The following is a 13,049-nucleotide window of genomic DNA, read 5'->3' on the forward strand; positions in this document are numbered from 1 at the left end:
CCCAGAGGAGGCAGGCCTGGCCCTGCCTTGTGCCAGAACATACCGTGAATATATTAGGGACTTCTTCCTCATAATCAGTGGTCTGGAATTAATTTTTTTATCCTAAGCCTAAATCTGGTACTTGGTATGCAGACTTGCAAATGCCTCTCATTCCCTAAACTTTCCCTGATGTCTGTACTTTGCCCGAACAGCTAGGCCTTTGCCTTGGTGCGTCGACAAGAACGCACCAAGCTCTGCGCTCAGGCCCAGTTGGCGGAGGTCTCAAAGACCTTCCTGTATCCTGGCAGCCTCTTCTCCCTGTGGCCCCGTCTCCCTTGCTTATGTTAGGATGCTCAGGTACACCAGACTGCCTGGCGCAGTCCTGCTGTAATTATTTCTGGTACCCTCTCTCACTCTGTGTTCCAGTTCAGACAATAAATTCTATAGTCAGTTGGATGCCTAACCAATCTTTCCCAGAAGCAAATGCCGTGAAATGTACCTGCAGCATCCCTGATGGTAAAGTCCACCCAGGCCCCAGGTGGCCAAACACGAGGAAGGCTTTTCTAACGATTCAAGTTGCTTAAGAACGGACAAGGCCATGTTGGCAAGTGGTCAGCCCCCGTCACTAGAGAGATGCTTCTATAGAACCAGGTTCATTTAGCAGAGTGGAATGGCTGTTTGTCAGGGCTGTGGTCCAAGAGCTTCTTGCCCGGTGTCGGGAGTTGGACAAGGACCTTCCCAGTTATACTTCCGTTCATTTATGAAGACTTGGAGGAAGGCGGAGGAAAGGTCTGGAAGGAGACAACACATAACAACTGTTTTGCCCCCTAGATTCTAATTTGTTACAAAGGGATTTCATGTGAGCTCACATGTCCTTGTTTATTTCCAGTTTGTCCTAGTGAATTTTTATTTCTATGTGGTTATATGGTCAAATCATGCTTATCTTCTATCATATTTGTTTTGATATTTCAAAACATAGGGTTCAGATAATTTAAAAAATCTTTGGTTGAAAGAAAATACAAAAAGATGAAAATAGTAAAAACAAGTAATGGTAGCCAAGCCTGAAGTAATATTTTTTCCCTTAGCCAGATGTACTCCTGTAGCTTTTGTTAAAGGAGAATTATTCTAATAAGTTTCAGATACTTATCTAAACTGACTATAATATAGTAACGACAAATATTATGAGAGTCATTATACAAGAATAGAGAAGAATTATAGAAATATTAGGGAGATTATAATACTAATTTGCATTATATCCTTTCTAAAAACCTGATAACTGTGCAAATACATCCCATTCTGCTCGAGGTTAGGAAGAGGTGGTGGTAAGCATTTGGTTCTTCTCCAGTGAAAGCTCCCAATTCGTTCACTGTTGTTGTTTTCAAATCCTCATAGAAATAGAACAATTTTAAAGAAAATTGTTTCTACAGTTGAAGCAGGTGACGTCTCATAGGGTTCCAGGTTTGGGTTTCTCTTCCTTTTAGAGGGAGTACTGGTTTCTGTTGAGCGTAGGAATACCTTTTCCCCTTCCGGATGTCAGGGGAAAAGGAAATTTCGTCCGGTAGCCCAGCTTGCTCGCTAAAGACCATGGGCTTCAGCAGCATCCTCCAGACCCGGTTCTGTGGCTGATGACTCCTGTGTTGTTACAGGAGTGTCGTGAGATGTGGAAAACTGGAGTCACCAGGATGCTGTGTGTGGATCTCTCTGCTGGGGTTGCAGGCTTCTTTCTTCCTCTTTGTGTTTCATTGCACCAAATAGTCCAGTAACTTTTTAGCAACGTCTCTAAGTTCCTTATTTTAACTAAAAATGTTAAGTATTTATTTTCCATCAAAGAAATATATGTTCATAGCTTTAAAAGACAAATAATGCAAATTGGTTTTTAATGAAAGATAGCAGACTTTGAAGGCACACCGTCCATCGCTGTGTACCCCCCAACCCCTGCCCCACCAAGGCAGCAACAATTTGCAGTACATTTAGCTGTTTATTCTGGAATTTACCACTATATTTCTAAGTTTATTCTGTACTGACATTTCTGGGCTTTTCAGCTTTAGATATTACTTACAGGCTTCTTCTGAAATATAAGTATTTAGCTTTTTTTTTTTATGATTTAGCTTTTATACTGCCATTTCCACCCACATTTTTCTCTCTGCATCCTCCAATATAGTTTGGGTACGTTACTACAAGTTAGTAAATATTCATCATAGATGAGCCATGAATGATTATTTTTCTTTTTTTGTCCCAATGGCCTGATTTTTCATTCCCTCTTTTGTTGTTGTTGTTTTGCTTTTTTGGTTTTTTGTCGTAATATCTGCCATCTAATTTTCCCCTCAACTTTCTGACGAAGGTGTGGAAGGACTCCCAGCCCTCAGTCGGTGGCCTTTCCCCTTTCAGACTTGCTTCCAGTGGCCCCCTCCGCCCATCCTCCTTCAGTCTGGACTGGCGTTCTCTCGTGGTACCCGGGTGAGCCTCCTGCCTGCCTCTGGGCCTGGAGCTCCTGCTCCCTCCCCCGTCTTCCTCTTGGTTGGTTTGCGCCTTCATTTGGTTGGAGCACATCTCGGAGCTTCCTCGTAGGTGAGAGCTACAGCGTTTATGACTCTGCGGGCCTAAAAATGTATTTATTTCACTCTCACATGTTCACACTTTGGTTCAATTTCAGTTTGGAAATAATTTTCTCTCAGAATTGTAAGGACCCTAATACCTTCTAGTTTCTAGAGTTGCTCTTGAGAAATCTGATTTCATTCAGATGTCCGATTCTTCACGTGTGCTGTGTTTTCTTTCTGCAAGCTTTTAAAATCTTTTCTTTATTCCCAATGATCTTAAATTTCTTGGTACTGTTTCTTGGTGTAGTGTTTTTGGGATTTTCCCCTCCCCGTTCATCATGTAGAGCATTCAATAAGCTGTTTAAATCTCAAATTCTAATCCTTTAGTTCTGGAAATTTTTTTAAGTGATCTCTCTTATAATTATTTTCCCCTCCATTTCCTCTTCTAGATAGCCAAAGATTTGGATGTGAGATCTACTGATCTGATCTTCTAGTTTTTAAAAATCTATTTTCTCCTACTATCTGTCTCTTTGTGTTTGTTCTATATTCTGGAAGATATCCAGAAAAGTAGGCTCTATTTTCTATTTTTCTGCCTGTTTCTTTGTTTTGGTTGTTATCATTCGTGGTACTGACTTTACTCAAATGTGTAGTGACCTTGAGTGTCCACTGATGGACACATGGTGAATGGAAACCAGTCTCTGAAAAGCCTGGACTAGTGGATGGTTTTGTTTCATTACAGGGTTGTTGGGTGAGGACCTGGCCATACTGTTGGTCAGGCGTGGCTGTTTCTCCTGAGATGAATCCTTCAATCTTGAGCCTGGAGAGAGATGGTAGCTGCTTATGCTCTCAGAGCTGGAAAGGGGAGAGAGTAAGAATCTTATCTATTCAGTATGGTTTATTTGATTTCTCCCCTGCTGTCAGTCCCTTACTGTACTCTGGTTCTCCTTTGAGCCTAGTGTCTTCCAGGCCTGACTCTCTGACTCAGTTTCTCCAGAGATGAGACATCCTCCCTGCTGCCTGGGCAGTGCTGGTCGTCTGGCCGAGCAGGATGAGGGTGTAAGTCTTAGGCGTGTGTGCTCTCCCTCTCGCCCTTCAGAGGTGTCTGGTACCTCCAGTTCCTGAATTGTTCCCCAAGTTCGGAAGTGTACATCCTCTTGCTTTTTATCACCCTCCCCTCATCATGTAGTTAGGTTTCAAATTTCTATGTCCTGCTAAGACAGTTATCACTTGACGTCTGCTTTCTGTCTTGAAAAATTTTCTCGCCGTCTTTCTTTTGCTCCCCTTGAGGTTTTATACCTTATTTTCCCCCTTTTATTACCATTTTGTTGAAGCTTTGGAAAGAGTACACATAAAGCCATATATTCAATCTTCCACGTAAACCAGAATCCTTTCATATTTTTCTTTACAGTGAAAGATGACTATCCTGAGTTACGTAAAGACCCAGATAAATTTATCAGGTAAGTTTTCCTTATACAATTCTATGTTGATTTATTTACTAAAAGGACTATTGGTTTAAACTGTTTATATTTTCTATCATAATTGAATTTTCATTTTTTTTACTTAGAAAAGGAAGTAGATATCTTTTCCTCTTACAATGGCTTTCTAAAATATTATTCTCAGGAAGAATGTGGATAATTATTGAATTCTTTCTAGACTATTGAATTAAAATTGAAAGTAACTCTATGAACTTGCCTACTCTTTTAATTTTTATTTTTTATGGTTGAAAAGGAAAAAATGTGTAGTCAACATAATGAGCACAAACCATTCTAGATTGCAAAACTCCAAGCAATTTAGAAGATAAGATGCTAGAGGAAAATGGTGAGAGTTAGGGCTGAAGCCGTTGTACAGCTTGAGAGACAACCTGACAATGTGGCATCGATTCAGCCTTGAACCCCTGAACAGGTTATAGGTCAATGTCCTCACACATGGTTCTGCACCGTTTAGTTTCTCGAGCATCTCCATCAGCCTTAATTTGATAGTCAGTCACATGTAGAAAACAGTCAATTAAGCCGTGTTGAAATACTGCTTGCTTCGGCTCAGGTTTCCTTGACTGGCACTGTGTAAAAGATGGGTAAAATTAGGTAATTTAAGAGGCTTCTGTTTGTGAAAGAACTTGAAAATTGCAGGAAGGTGAGCATAATCCAGTGGGTTGGGATTCAGTAGAAGACGTTGCTGCCCCTTATACTTGTCAATGTAGAGAGAAGCAGCTGACCATCCTGGCGCAAGATAGACCTATGATAAATGGCTGTTGAACGCATAGACACCATTTCATCACCTGTGGAACACGAATGTCCCTAGAATATCACAAAGGTATTTCTATTTGTGGTATAATTATTTGCAGTGCATGAAAATACACTGCCAGCATTTCCTAGTAAGGCAATAAGAGCAGCCCAGAACTTCTGTAGTCCCAGCTTCCACAGGGCCTCTGAACCAAACCAAGGATAAATGAAGCCAGAATCAGGTCTGGTTTGTGGTGCTTACCTAGTGCTAGCCTGAAATCTCTAGAGAGATCTCTAGACTCAGTTGAAGCAACAGGCTAGATTTCGGTGATTCCCTACACTCCTAGTTCATAGCAGGCTGCAATTTCTTCTATATCTGTGAATTCTAATGTTCGCCCTGGTCCATTTGTTATGGGTTAATGCTCAGTTATGTCTAGGTTTTAGTTTTTACATAGAGCATCCACAATGAGGTCTTGCAGAAATTATTCAAAGAGAGAGGCTGCTCTTAGCACTGTCAGTCTAGCACCAGATGCTGGAACGTCACACTCCTCAGCAGCTGAAAGAGCTGACCTGGCTGTGGAAACAGATTCCAGAGGCATGCACAGGCAGTTGAAATCCTGCCTCTGAAAGACATAACAACACTCAGGCAAAGTCTGGTCAACAGGGTAGAATACAGTCACGGGAGTCCAGTTGACGTGCAGTAATTGAAGGTGACTTAGGCTTGTCCTTGTCATCTGGGATGTTTGCATGTGGGCTGTAGATACACTTAATGAGATATGGGGCAGCCTCTGCAGAACAGCTACTCATTCACTTATTTAAAATGCATTCGCTGTGCATATGCTCTGTGCCAGGCACGGTGCTCCAGGGTTGGGGACACACACCTGGATCATATGTGATCTCTGACCTCACGAGATTATACTCTAGGATTGGAAGCTCTCCTCTGCAGAGAAGACGGGGCAGGGAGCGTGCCTGACTGTCGGTCCCACAGGACCACATGGGAGCGTCTTCTACCAGAGGATGTAGTTTGAAGGCCAGGGGCAAATATCAGGATGGTGGCCAAGAGGGGATGCTAAGGTCAGGTGGAATCATTTTTAAAATGAGTCATACTGAGCACAAACCTCTTCCCCTGTAGCTTTTGTTTTTTCTAGGCCTCCTTTAGAGGCCTTCACTTTTTCACCAAGTCATCTGTCACTGGTTCCACCTCTGTTAAATGCAACCCAACATTTATTGGGCCAGGCCTGTTAACTGTTGCATTACATTAATACCTACAATATAAGGAGTGCTATTACAGAGATAAGATCAAGATGCTGGGGGAGCACAGAGGGAGAACTATCTTACAAAAGCTTGGAGGGAGCATATAAAGGCCAGCTGCCAGGAGGGGCTGATGCTTGAGCTGATGTCTATAGGTAGAGTAGGAATTCACCTGCAGACAAGAGAAGGGCGCTCCACACAGAGGGAATAGCACATTCAGAAGCATGGAGACAGGAGAGGGTGTATTTCCCACAGCCTGACCCAGTGGAAGGTGTTTTCACATCCAGAATAAAAGGGAAAAGTGAATCAGAAATGCCAGGGCAATCAAAGTGTATCAGGAGCTGAGATATAAAACCAAAGCAGGTTAGGAGAAAGGAAGTTGGTTGCTAGATAATCAAAAGAAGAGAGGAGAATGAGACAGAGAAGATCAGAATACTAAATACACATGTGCAGCGTGCCTAAATCATTTAAAGGGGCATGCACGAGACAAAATTCGAGGGAAGACACAAAAGAGCGACATTCGTGTTGCATATGGCAAGTTCTAAAAGAAGTGCATGCCTTTGACACAGCAATTCCACTTCTAGAGATTTACCTGTAAGGATATAATTGAAGAAGTGCGTAAAGATAGATTGCAAGAATGTCAAACATAGAACTGCTTAAAATGAAAAGCTGAAAACAGGAAGTCCAACAAAATGAATTGATTAAATACCTTTTGGTTTAGTCATATAATGTCCAAAAAGTATCTTTCAGACATGATTCTGCAGACTTATTAAGATTAAAAGTAGCTGAAGAGAGTGGGTTATGCGATATTACGTATGGTCTTATCACACACACACATGCGCACGCACCCACATACACACACACGCACACACACCCCAGCATAGCTAGTGAAAGAATCGCAATTCTTCCATTGACCAAATGTGAGACTAAGGCAAATAGTTAACTTGTTTCCATCTCAGTTTCTTCATATAAAACAGTAACAATAATAGTACCAACCTTATGGGGTTGCTGTGAAGCTTAAATGATTGCATGCACGTGAGGCACTTGTCACAGTACCGGGTTATTTCAGCGTTGGTTATTATTTGCTGTGCTTGGGCTTCTGGTTTCAGACGGTAATCTCAGCGTAGACTGTTGTTTGCCTTGCTCCACCAGATCCTAGATGTTATCTTTCCAATATAAAAAGGGCAATAGTGGATACTTAACTATGCTCCCAAACAAGGCTCCTCTTAGTGGATTAGCTCCCAAGAGACTGAAGTCAGAAGAGCGCGTGGAAGAAGGAGCCTCGGGGAGGCCTCTGTCCCGGAGCATGAGACAGCGTCACGTCCAGGGGCTCTGTGACCCCAGCACATCAGAAGACCTGGGACAGCTGACAGAGTGATTAATTGGGATGTGGCAGCAAGAGCATGGGCCTCGTCCATCCCCCAGCCCCCAGATGAGGCCCAGCCCGTAGCACTGCTGGGATCTGTCTCCGGCAGGAGCACTGAGCATGTGAGCGTGGCCTGAAAGGAATACATAAAATATTGACACCAAAATGCGGGCAGCAGTTATTTCTCATTCCGGCAGTCAGACTAGGCACAGTCTTTGGTGCTGGGTCACACAGAAGGAAGAGGGGCCCCGTTCTGGGGAGGAAACCCTGGCCCTTCGGTCCTTTGTGTGGAACGCGGACTCTCTCATCACACAGGCAGCAAGGTAACCAGGTGGCAGCATGAGGCCCCAGCACTGACGACGGACTATGATGCGTGGGTTCTGGGAGAAAGTTACTATAGCCAAGAACCATGGTGAGATAAACCTGTAGAGGGTGTTATCTTGAAAAATCGAGATTTGTGAATTGAAAGGAAAAGGGAGGAGTGAAAAACTGGGGGAGAGTGGTATCTCTCAGCTACCCTGAGATTGTAGGCCGAGGGAATACCTAGTACACAGAGCCTCCAACGGACATGAGCATGGCGTGTTAGAGCAGCAGAAAGCAAGCCGCGGGGCTGGACCACAGCCAGGGGGAAGAGGAGTGGGGCAGGAGATGAGGCAGGCCCACAATAGGTAGGAATTCGGATTTTATTAGCCTTGCAGCAGTAATTGGGATGCAGCCGAACAGCTTTTAAGAAGGGGAAAGACATCATCAGGTTAACATCTCAAAAGGACTACTTTAAATGCTGTGTGGGGACTGGATTGTGGCAGATCTAAGACGGAAGCAAGGAGACAGTCATTGGGTTATTTCAGTGGACCAAGGGAGGGAAGAGGTGTTGGGGCTAGGGCTGAGGGCACAGATGTGGAGAGGGAAGGAAAGCGGATGGATTCAAGGCTTGGTTTGATTAGGTGTAGGGTATGAGAGAAAGTGGAATCAAGGATAAATACTAGGTTTTGGGTTGAACTGGATGGCTGCTGTCATTTCTGAGAAGGGGCAGATGGGGAGGGCGCACCGCTGGCTGAAGCTAGCAATCCAGTTGTTGCCGAGGAGGCAGTCCCCGGGACTCTGCTGCATTTCTGTGCGCATTGTTGTGCCGTTTGACACGCCCACAGCCTGTCTGCAACACAATTTAGTAGTTTCTTATAACATCAAATTTTCACCTGCCCTGTAATCCAGTAATTCCACTCCTAAGTGTTTACCTAAGGGAAGCGATAATATATATCCACAAAAACACTTAGACACAAATGTTCCTGGGAGCTTTATTCATAATATCCCAACCTGGAAACAGCTAAAATGCCCATCAACAGTTGAATGTATAAATAAGTTGTTATATTCATAAATCGAATATTCTCAGCAATAGAAATGAACGAATGTTGATGCATGCAACGCCTATAGTTGCATGTGTCACAGCCGGCATTGTGCTGTGTGAAAAACCCCGAGTAATACAGGAGTACATACTGTATGGTCCAAGTTATGCGAGGTTCTAGGATAGGCAAACTAATCTGCAGTGACAGAAATCAGGTCAGTGTTGCCCAAAGTGTGAAGGCAGACTGCCTGGGAAGGGACAGTCAGGAACTTTCTGGAGTAATAAAAATATTCTACATCTTGTTTGGGCTATTCAACGGGCCCAGCCTGGTTGCTGAGTGGTTAATGTTCCATGCACTCTACTTCAGCAGCCCAGGTTCACAGGTTCGGATCCCGGCCTGCTCAGCTCACTAGCCATGCTGTGAAGGTGTCCCACATATGAAAAAATAAAGGAAGAGTGGCAACAGATGTTAGCTCAGGGCAGTCTTCCCCAACAACAACAAAAAAGTATTCAACTATCTTTACAACTCTTTTATAAATCTAAATTTATTTCAAAATAAGACAATTTTTTGAAAAAACATATTCAGACTTTTCAGTGAATAGAGAAAACGGGTATACTTCCAGTCTTCCAAACTCTGATTCCGAAACCTGAGAAGATTATTATAAGAAAGAAAAATTATAGGCCAATACATCTGAATTTTGGAAAGGATGGAGTAAACCATCTTTATTCACAGATAACAGGATTCTATACAAAGTAACATCCAAATGAATATACAAAGCTTGAAAATTAATAAGTGAATTAAGCAAGGACCCTGGATACAAGAGGAGCATTAAAAAATCAACTGTATTTTTATATACTAGCAATCAACACATAGAAAGAGAAATTTTAAAACTACCGTTACAACAGCACTGAAATGTAACAAAAGATGAATAAGATATCTGTACTTAAAACCACAAAATATATCTGGGAGAAATTTTAAGACCTAAAGAAATAGAGAGAGATATACAATGTGTGCGACTTGGAAAAGACTCAATATTATTACAATGTCAGTTCTTCCCAAATTAGTCTATACGTTCAATTGAATATCAATCAAAATCTCAGCCGGGTGTTTTTCTGGGAATTAACAAGCGGGTTCTAAAGGTGTGGAGAAATGCAAAGGCTTTAGAATAAACAAGGCAATCTTGAAGAAGAGCAAAGAAGATTGACACTCCCAGATATCGAGATGTACTAGAAACTAGAATAAATTTCGCTCTGACCGGATCTTTTTGGGCCAGGTGCCTGTCCCTAAACTGTTACCTTGATCACACAGCCCTGAGCCCATCAGGCCCTGACTTAGAGCCAGGGATGGGGTCTGTGCCATCAGATAGAGTAGCTTGTACATAATGGGAGGAGAATGGAGGCATCTGCAGTGGCCACTGTGACAACCTGCATTGACATAATATTTTTATTGGGCGGGATCTGTGATAAGAAGTGTGACAACCACAGAGGGCACGAGCTTTCTGGACAGAACTGCTTGCACTGGCACAGAAGTGTAACTCTGTGGTACCCTCAGGGTTGTCAGGAAGCTCCTTGTGATGGAGCCCCTGGATGTGCGAAGGAGCCGTGGAAGAAAAGGTTGGCATGGCCAGATGCTGAAGAACCTCGAGTTCTATGAGAGTCTCTAGACTTCCTCCTATAGAATTAGGTGACCAGATGCGGCTTTCAAGCAGAGGCATGAGAACCTGGAATAGGGAGGGACAGAGAGAGAAAAGCAATTGGGTTCAGAGTTTGCAGGAGAGAAATGAGGAGGTGTTATTAACTGAGGCAGTTGAGGAGACCGGCTGACACGGAGTGCTGGGGGCCGCTAGACCCCCTACCTGGCTCTTGTCATGCATGATTCTGTTGAAGGCTCACAACCACCGCAAGAGGAAGTTTTATCCCTGGAAACAGGACTGGAGAGGTTAGGTAATGTGCCCAGAGTCACGCAGCTAATAAGTAGTGGTGCCAGAATGTTTTGACCCAGACCAGCTGATTCCAGAGCCTGTGCCCTTAGTCAGGATACGACATGACTAAATGTCCGGAGATGTGTCAGGATGTAGTCGTTAGCTTTGCTGGGGCTGGGACGGTGCTTCCATGAAGTAGCACCGCCACCATTCTCGTCTTCCCTTCACCGTCCTTCCTGCTGCCTTCACTGGCTCCTCTGAACTGTGAATTGGTTTCTGCTCTTTCTTTTCTAAACACTTACTCTTTTGGACTTTGTTTTCCCTAATGATGTCATCTATCAACCTTTGTGTCGATTTGACCCAAATCTCTTTTTTCCAGCCCCAATTTCTCAATCACACTCCTAGAGGTCATCACCTACAACCCATGTTTAAAATTAAACTCATATTTCACTCGAGTTTCTCTAGATGCTTTCTACTAATAGCGGAGCTAACTGGTCTTCTGGGCTTTAGGATAATATGTGACCCTCAAATTCCTTCATTCTTCACACTCCATCAGGCAACCAGTCCAGTCAATTCTTTAGTATTGTCGTAGATTCATCTCCCCCTCTTCATAATGTTTGCTCCCACTCAAGTATGAGGTCTCAGTATCTCTTGCCTGAATTACTGCATTTATTTTCTAACCGGTCCCCTGCATTTACTCTCATAAAAGCCACGCTACATACTAACGCCAGAGAAAACTCCTACTCAAATGCTGATTTCACCATTTACTTGCCGTATTCCAGACCTCCTCATTACTCTCTATCACCTAATAAATCAAGATTACCACATCAACTCTAACCCGTTCTCTGCCTAAATTTGAAGACCCTGCATTGCCTAGTTTCACCTATTTTTATCAAATTTCAATTCCTCTGAAATCGGAACTCTCCACTGGAGTCAATTATCTTGTTATTATCACCGCTTCCCCCAACATGCTCCGTACGTGCATGCGCACACCGTGCCCCTTCCCCCCGGAGCGATTGGGCATACTGTCACCCCGCAACGCCGCCTCCTCCCTTCAGGGCCGTATCCCAGGTGACTCTTTCCCTAACGGCTCTGAAGCAAAGTTGGAGCTCGCACCTCCAACCTCTTTGCTTACTGCCACTGCCAAAGTATCTGTCACTGTGGTCTCCAGATGTCTGTGCTAAATGATGTAGCGCATCATTATATTAATATACAGAGCTATTCTGTTTACCAGTTCAGGGATATTTCATTTTCCCAACAGGATAATAAGCTCCGATGTTCAGTTTAAAGTTGTATCTTCTACTTTTTCGTATTCATAGTGCCAGTGATAATACTCAATAAATTCCTGTTGTTGGTTGAAACTATAAACACATGTATTTTTTATACTGTATATATCCCTGTAAACTTAGTAGTTTATCTAAATAATGATAAAATAGTTACTGTTCTCTTATCTTAAGGGACTGTTTTCTTTATAAAATCGAAAATACAAATATTCCCAAACGTTTAAGACATTCTGCTATGTATATTCAAACTATACTAAAGTTATACTTTTTAGGGTGATATTTTTAATTATTCTGGGAAAAGAAGAGAAAGCCCCTGAAGGCTAACAGTTTGAAATTGAACAGGACACCGTTGGGAAGGGGGAGGGTCATGGGTCGTCGTCAAACAGAAAAAAAAACAATGGAGACGATTGTGCCTGAAGATGGTGTATTTTTTTCACTAGACAGTGTGTTGACAGTTTCCTTCCTCTGGGGTCATTGTTGTCTGCTAAATGATCTGTGACAGCAGATTGATCACTGGCTTTTTCATGCAGGAGCTATAATGCAGCCTTTCATTTTGTTACCTTCATTGCCAAAAGCCGAAACATTTCGTTAGCAAATTAATGTTAGTTTAGTATATCATCTAGTAGTAGAAAGCACTGTGTTGTAACTCTGGAGGCAATAATATCGTGATTAATTTCTCTGCACTGAGTTTCAGATTTCCAGTTAAGTACGATTGCAAAATCAATAACACATTTGAAAAATGTTAGTCTTAAAAGTAGGTGTCTGTAATTATCATTTAAATAAATGAATGCATTAACACATGTAGATATTGCCCCATTAATTTCAAAATTGAGTTAAATATTTACTTTAAGGGACCTATAATTTACCGATAAATGCTAGTGCTGGATACTTGTTCTAACTGAAAACTGAAAAGTTGCTTCTGGCTCCAAACAGCCAAAGACTTAAAATGGAAAACAAATGTAAGGTCTTTTACATTTGATTCTCAAGTGTCTATTTGAGCAAGTTAATTGGTGATTTCACGTCTGAAAATATCCCAAAGCAATGTTTTGTTTGTAGAGTGTTGCGAATCTCTGCTTTCAAAAAGTTTGTAGGAAAAAAATGGAAATGCAGTTATGGAAGAGACGGTTTCAGGGTTCCCATTTAATACTTT

The 13,049-nt window shown here is 42.5% G+C and overlaps 1 protein-coding gene across 3 annotated transcripts in view; it reads left to right on the forward strand.

Moving 5' to 3' along the window:
- The window catches only part of UBE2U (ubiquitin conjugating enzyme E2 U), a 56,036-nt gene that overhangs the window by 19,444 nt on the left and 23,543 nt on the right, over positions 1–13,049 (forward strand). For all 3 annotated transcript variants that reach the window (XM_070486467.1, XM_070486468.1, XM_014855339.3), the window contains exon 6: positions 3,925–3,973. In XM_070486467.1, coding sequence (XP_070342568.1) covers positions 3,925–3,973 — 49 coding nt within the window. The remainder of the gene's footprint in view (positions 1–3,924; positions 3,974–13,049) is intronic.

This window comes from Equus asinus, chromosome 16, assembly GCF_041296235.1.
Source record: "Equus asinus isolate D_3611 breed Donkey chromosome 16, EquAss-T2T_v2, whole genome shotgun sequence".
NCBI lineage: Eukaryota > Metazoa > Chordata > Mammalia > Perissodactyla > Equidae > Equus > Equus asinus.